At 56.6% G+C, this 7,010-nt stretch overlaps 1 protein-coding gene across 1 annotated transcript in view; it reads right to left on the bottom strand.

Moving 5' to 3' along the window:
- MLC1 (megalencephalic leukoencephalopathy with subcortical cysts 1) overlaps nucleotides 1–7,010 on the bottom strand; it is a 28,333-nt gene that overhangs the window by 12,421 nt on the left and 8,902 nt on the right. The window contains exons 6-8 of the mRNA XM_011942269.1: nucleotides 6,775–6,876; nucleotides 6,153–6,224; nucleotides 3,054–3,170 (exon numbers count right to left, since the gene is read on the bottom strand). Of these exons, the coding sequence (XP_011797659.1) occupies nucleotides 3,054–3,170; nucleotides 6,153–6,224; nucleotides 6,775–6,876 (291 nt within the window). The remainder of the gene's footprint in view (nucleotides 1–3,053; nucleotides 3,171–6,152; nucleotides 6,225–6,774; nucleotides 6,877–7,010) is intronic.

The raw sequence follows: 7,010 nt of genomic DNA, 5'->3' as shown, positions 1-7,010 counted from the left end.
GCCACCACGCCCGGCTAATTTTTGTATTTTTAGTAGAGACAGGGTTTCGCCTTGTTGGCCAGGCCGGTCTCAAACTCCCAACCTTGTGATCCGCCCGCCTTGGCCTCCCAAAGCGCTGGGATTACAGGTGTGAGCCACCGCACCCGGCCCTGATCATGTTCTTTCTAGAACTGTTTGTTTCTTCCTGATCCAGATTCAGTCGCCATTGTGCTCATAGTCTCCTTGTGGGTCTCTGTTAATCGGGGAGTCCCTCCGCCTCTGTCACCTCTGTTACCCGGACGCTTCTGGGGACTGCAACCCGTCAGCTGCAGTCGGGCCTCCATGTGGGACAGGATTTCTTCACGATGAGCCTCGGGGAGCCTCGGAGGAGCCTCTGCAGTGCCCAGGGTGTGGACAGCCCCTTCCTGATGACGCTGACTTGACTCACTGGGTTAGGGGGATCTGCGGGTTCCTCTGTTGGATGGGCGCCTCTTCCTTTTTATAACCAAGAAATGCCCTTTTCCCACTTATTGTAAGGAGCCTGCCTTAGTTCCACATAATGTGGCAGAGGGAGGACGCATGATCTTTGTCCTTTTCATCCCCCCGAAGGTGTCCAGGTGCCAGCATGCGCCAGCACCCCAGCCCGGCCTGCTAGGGGGAGGGCTGCATCAGCCAGGTGAGAGGGTGGGCAGGACAGAGACAGGCTCCGAGCAGGGGAGCCTGGGCAGCAAGGGGAAGACTGGGGAGCTGAGGGGCTGCCGGTGCAAAGGCCCCAAGCCGTCTGCGAGGGGGTGTGGCCCTGGCCAGGGAGGCTGAGGTGTCAATGCAGGGGTGTCTCCTGGGCTTGGTGCTTCTGAAAGGGCCTTCTACCTGTAGCAGCGGTCAGGGCACAGGAAGGGATGGTGGCTTCTGGGCGGCCTGTTCATGGCCCCAGTGAGCCACAAGAGGGCGGAAGTTTCCCTGTTTACCCAGCACGGTCACTCCGACCCCTGCCCTAGAGCGCCAGGAAGCTCAGCTGTAAGGGCTGGGGCAGCTCAGTCAAGGGTCCTGCCCTCAAAGGGTCCGAACCTGCAGCCTAGCCCCCAACTCCAGCCCCGGGCACCTGGCACAGGCCCTGGGCCCCTCTGCCGCACCCAGGCCAGACTCAGGCCGGCGGAGCTGGCTCCCCCGTCACGTGCAACTCAGTGCTCTCCCCTCCTCCTTGGGTCTCCCGGGCTGCTCCTGCCCTGAAGAGAGGATTGGGAGTGTGGGTGGATTTAGGGACACCCAGGAGGCAGCACCTGATGGGCGTGGGGTGCTCTGGGGAGAGCAGAGCAGCCCCCGGGGCAGGAGGGGTCTGCGGGGCGGGAGGGGCCGTGTGATGAGGGCTGACGGCAGGGACAGGGAAGGGGGTGAGGCGAATGCCTTTCATTCTCAACTTTGTGCAGGTATGTGGTCTCCATCCTCCCTTAGCTTCAGGATGTAATCCCTGCGTGTCAGACCCCAGGGTCAGATGTGCACACCTGCAGGCATCATTCTCTCTGTACAGACCCGCCTGGGTGGGCACCCACGTGAGTTCTCTGTCTCGGCAGCCGGCCCTGGTCCTGCCCCTTCCGGGGGTGTGGCTCCATCCCAGCTCGGCCCTGCCTGGGTCTCTTTCCGGCTCTGAGCGCCTCTGCAGCCCACTAGGTCGGGCACTAGTGCCCTGGGGGCATTGCTCTGAGCCTACTCACCCCCAGAGGGAGCTGAGCCACAGCTGCCACCAATGGGACATGTACACCTGGCAGGTATGGGCCTTCTCGGCAGTCCACCCGGCCATACCACACCCAGGCAGGCGTGGGCCTTCTCGGGGCAGTCCGCCTGGCCATACCGCTCCTGGGCAGGCGTGGACCCCTTCTCGGGGTAGTCCACCCGGCCATACCGCTCCCGGGCAGGGCGTGGGCCCCTTCTCGGGGCAGTCCGCCTGGCCATACCGCTCCCGGGCAGGGCGTGGGTCCCTTCTCGGCAGCCCGCCCGGCCATACCACTCCCCAGCCTTCTCGGCAGCTTCAGGAAGAGCCCCCACCCTACTGCCCAGGAGGAGCCCGTAGCTGATGCTGGGTGCTCACCATTCCTGCTCATGTACATAAGAGAACAGGGGCAAAATCTAGAAATCCACACAGCATGAGACAACCCAGGGGCTGGCCGTCAACACCGGTGTGCAGGCCACTACGTGGCAAGGTGCCGAGGACCGCATGGGGTTTCGTCCGGAGGTAGGTGGGCGGTGGCTCTGGGTGGGCCACAGGCCGTGAAGGGATCTGGCATGTGGAGGGGTTGCTCTAGACTCAGTGTTCTGTGGGAACACACCTGTGATCCCAGCACTTTGGGAGGCCAAGGCAGGCAGATCACTTGAGGTCAGGAGTTCAAGACCAGCCTGGCCAACATGGCAAAACCCTGTCTCTACTAAAAATACAAAAAAATTAGCTGGGCGTGGTTGTCCACACCTGTAATCCCAGCTACTCAGGAGGCTGAGGTGGGCAAACTGCCTGAACCTGGGGAGGGGCAGAGGTTGTAGTGAGGTGAGATCGTGCCACTGCACTCCAGCCTGGGCAGCAGAGTGAGACTCCATCTCAAAAAAAAAATAAACAAAATAAAATAAAATAAATAAAACAGTGCCCATGTATTGAGCATGTGGCATGTGCCAGGTGCTAGGTGACACATCTGCTATGGTAACATTTAATATAAAGTAATAACAGAAATACGCTGCGTTGTATAAAAGACATGTTGTAATATAAATGCATTATATATTAGAAAATTATATAGAATAATAAACATGGCCTGACATTCATATGTTTAAAATATTACAATAATAAAAATAATTGGTATTTTTTTCAGGAAAAATAATATAAAATAATCATACAAACTAATATAAAAGCAGTTAATTCTTTGACTCATTTAATCCTTAACTCCCCAGTTCTTCTGAATTGGGGGCTGGCAAGGACCCTCCACGGTGCCTCCCTGTCTGAGTGCACCAAGACTGAGCCCTGGGCCCAGCCACGCAGGATCTGAGTGGCGTGGCCCACAGCGGTGGCGGGCGGGCCAGAGGGGGGTACTCACGGCCACTAGGATCCAAAAGAACGTCACTGAGAGGTGTGGGCCTGAGACTGAGTCATCCACGTTCAGGGCAATGATCCCCCCGAGGACGGCAGAGATGCCTGCGATTACCTCGACGACCTGGAGGGGACAGGACAACACCGGCTCACAGGGGCCACCCCGAGGAAGTGGAGACAACCCCAGATTCCCAGAATGCACTGTGCAGACACGGACCCCCGGGAGCAGGGTGCGGTGGGCTGGCCCCGGCTCTAACCGTGGAGCAGCCCACTTGGACAGACCCCCAGCCTCACCTGGCCCAGCCCCCTGCCCTCAGCTGCGGCTTTTCACGTCCCTCCTGGAGGAAAATAGCTGAAGGGGTGTTTCCCCCACTGCTGCTTCTGTCTACAGAAACTGAGGATATTGACCTGACAGTGGTGAGGGCAGAAAACCAAGACCCTCAGACCCCCTTCCCTGTCCTCACAGTGTGGCAGGCGGTGGTGCTCAGGCCCTGGACCCCATTGAGGGGACTCGGGAAAACAGGCCTGGGGCAGAAGCAGCTTCCCATAGGACACGCCCACCCACCCGTGCCATGTGGGTTTGCCATCGCCACGGCAACACTGGACGCCACCACCCCTTTCTGTGCCAACGATCCAACCACCTGGATGTTACCACCCCTTTTCTAGGAATTTCTGCATAATCTGTCCCTTTATTAGCATATACTTACAAGAGGGTATAAATAGGAGGCAGAGCTGTCTCTGAGCTGCTGCTCGAGGCGCCCTGTCGGCTGGGGAGCCCTGCTCAACTGCCACTGCAATCAAAGCTGCTGTCTGTCACCAGCAGCTCGCCCTTGAATTCTTTCCTGGACAAAGCCAAGAACCCGCCTGGCCTAAGCCCTGGTTGTGGGTTCATCTGCCCTGCACCATCAGGGCTGCAAACATCACCGACAAACCCAGGGAGGGCTGGGGAAGAAACCAACGCCTGAACACCTGCTCACACGAAGGATCTCTGTGAGGCGCACATGCAGAGCTGTGGCCGGCAGCAAAGCCAGGCATGAGGAGCCGGCCAGCAGGGGCCTGGGGGTCAGACGGGACCTGGGCAGCCAGGCCTCGCATCCAGAAGGCACAAAACTCCAGATGCACAAAGAAAGCTGAATTCCCAGCCAGGCACGGCGGCTCATGCTTGTAATCCCAGCACTCTGGGAGGCCGAGGCAGACAGATCACGAGGTCAGGAGTTTCAGGCCAGCCTGGCCAACATGGTAAACCCTGTCTCTACTAAAAACACAACACTTAGCCCAGCGTGTTGGCGCATGCCTGTAATCCCAGCTACTCGGGAGGCTGAGGTAGGACAATCGCTTAAACCCAGGAGGCAGAGGTTGCACTGAGCCCAGATCATGCCACTGCACTCCAGCCTGGATGACAGAGTGAGACTCCACCTTAAAAATAAATAAATAAATAAATAAAAAATGAAGCTGAATTCCCACCTGACAGAGACCATGACCACCAAGCAGAAAACTCCGGAAACATAGAGACTGCCCACAAAGGACAGCACCTGGGCCTCCGTAGACAGTGGAATAAACATGTCCTCGGGGAAACTGTCAACCTGGACCTCTCTCCAGGAGAATTGTCACTTAGGAATGCGGAGAACCAGCCCAAACTGGAGAAGCCTCTTGAAAACCGACTTCTAAAGAATGAAGCAGAACGGGGCCAGGCACAATGGCTCATGCCTGTAATTCCAGCACTGTGGGAGGCCGAGGTGGGCAGATCACCTGAGGTCAGGAGATGGAGACCAGCCTGGCCAGCATGGTGAAACCCTGTCTGTACTAAAAATACAAAAATTAGCTGAGTGTGGTGGTGGGCGCTTGTAGTCCCAGCTACTCGGGAGGCTGAGGCGGGGAAATCGCTTGAACCCGGGAGGCAGAGGTTGCAGTGAGCTGAGATTGCGCCACTGCACACCAGCCTGGGCAACGGAGCAGGACTCCGTCTCAAAATAAAAGAAAACAAAAAGAAGCAGAATGGAAATGGAACCTAAAAGAGGAATGAAATGCTAAATAAAGGGAAGCCAAGGCCCTGGGAAATGCACAGGGACCAAGTCAAGCACACAGGAGGCTGTCCCATTGTCGGAGTCAAAAGGCAAAATGTCACTAGACATCACAAGCTAGACAACAAGGCCAAGGCGGCGGCGAGCAGGACAGACGTCGCACGATCCGTTTATCAAGGAGCGTGTTCCAATATGAAGGGCAACCGCCAAAAGGACACTGAAAACTCTCCCATCCAAAATTAGAGGGAAAAGGAAGGATGGAGCCTCCACCATTTCAAAAGAAGGCAGGGAAGGAGGGAAAAAGGCAAAATTGGGGAAAATGGAAAACTCAAAAGATGGTGAAAATAAGTAGAAATTTATCAGTAATAACTCTCAAAGGAAATGGGCTACATTCAAAAGGCTAGGGAGATAGAATGACATAAGATAAAGAATAAAATGCAGTTACGTGCTGCTTGTAACAATTATACCAAAGTATAAGGCAAGAGAAGTTGAAAGTAAGAAGAGAGGCCGGGTGCGGTGGCTCACGCCGGTAATCCCAGCACTTTGGAAGGCCTGGGTGGGTGGATCACTTGAGGTCAGGAGTTCAAGACCAGCCTGGCCAACATGCTGAAACCCCGAAACCCCGCCTCTACTAAAAATAGAATAATTAACCGGGTGTGGTGGTGGGCGCCTGTAATTCCCAGCTCCTCAGGAGGCTGAGGCAGGAGAATCGCTTGAACCCGGGAGGCAGAGGCGGCAGTGAGCTGAGATCGTGCCACTGCATCCCAGCCTGGCTGATGGAGTGAGACTCCGTCTCAAAAAATAAGAATAATAATTCCTCGGGGACAGCAGTGTCAACACACCTACAGTGATAACAAACTCCCCCCTAAAACTTACAGAACACCAGTAGCACCTTTCGTGATAAGGTACATTGTTACCAATGATACTAGTAACAGACCAGAGTCCACAGATGAGGCACACGCTGCCGTGCAGTCTAGACAGCCAGCTCTTAGCCAACTCTGAATAGAAACGTGACGTTTAATCCAGCCTCAGTCACCCCCGACAGAGTATGAGAGAAAAGAGAAAGAAAAGGGAAGTTTTCTTACTGAATAAGATTTCAGGATCCGAGCAGGAAATGGCACTTCGCCCAGAATGTTGGTGCTGTCAGACATGGAGCCCTACGAAGAAACAGAACTGTCACCCCAGGCGTACGGGCACAGGGACGGCGTACGGGCACAGGGACTCGGCACTGCTGCTGGCATCCGGCCGCCGTGAGCAGTGGGCCAGGTCGGCCTGCGGTGTAGACGCGAGACGACCTTGGAATCGCCCATGGATCTCTGGGCTTCAGGAAACGTTCACACACACGGTCCTTGCACACGAAAACGCGTTTACAGGTATTTTAGCAGATGTGGTGTCTCCTGGTGATCCCCTCGGGACGAGCACCGAGCACCGGACTGAGTCAGGCTTAGGGGGAGGGGAAGGGTACAGCATCTGTCCTCACCTCCCTGTAGCCAGTGGCCGCCAACCCCTCACCCAGCTCCAGACCTGCTCCTGGCCGGGGTTTCTAAGACCCAGGAGAGCGGGGTCTTGTGGGAACGCCCTGGAGCAGCCCAGATCGGCCCTCCGAAGGTGACGCTGAGACCCACCCTGCAGATGGGGGTGCGACTCGCTCACCCTGGGGCAACGCCTCTGTACCCCCTGCCCTGTGGGGTCAGAAGCTGCACCCACCTTCTTTTTCTTGCAGTACTCTTCGCTGGACCGTGCAGACATGATCACCGTGGCTGCCATGAGCAGCTCCAGCAGGAGCAGCAGGATAAGGTTGAAGTTGATCTGCCAAGGGGCACACACGTGTCAGCACCGGGCCCGCCTTTCTCAGGCCACTGTGCTTCAGCATCCGCGGGGCCACCTCACGGGCAGGCTGCGCAGGACTCTCGGCCACGGTCCCCACTTTTCCCGTCCAGGGC

This window comes from Colobus angolensis, unplaced genomic scaffold (assembly GCF_000951035.1).
Source record: "Colobus angolensis palliatus isolate OR3802 unplaced genomic scaffold, Cang.pa_1.0 Scaffold208, whole genome shotgun sequence".
Lineage (NCBI taxonomy): Eukaryota > Metazoa > Chordata > Mammalia > Primates > Cercopithecidae > Colobus > Colobus angolensis.
This window is presented reverse-complemented; position numbering and strand designations above follow the sequence as displayed.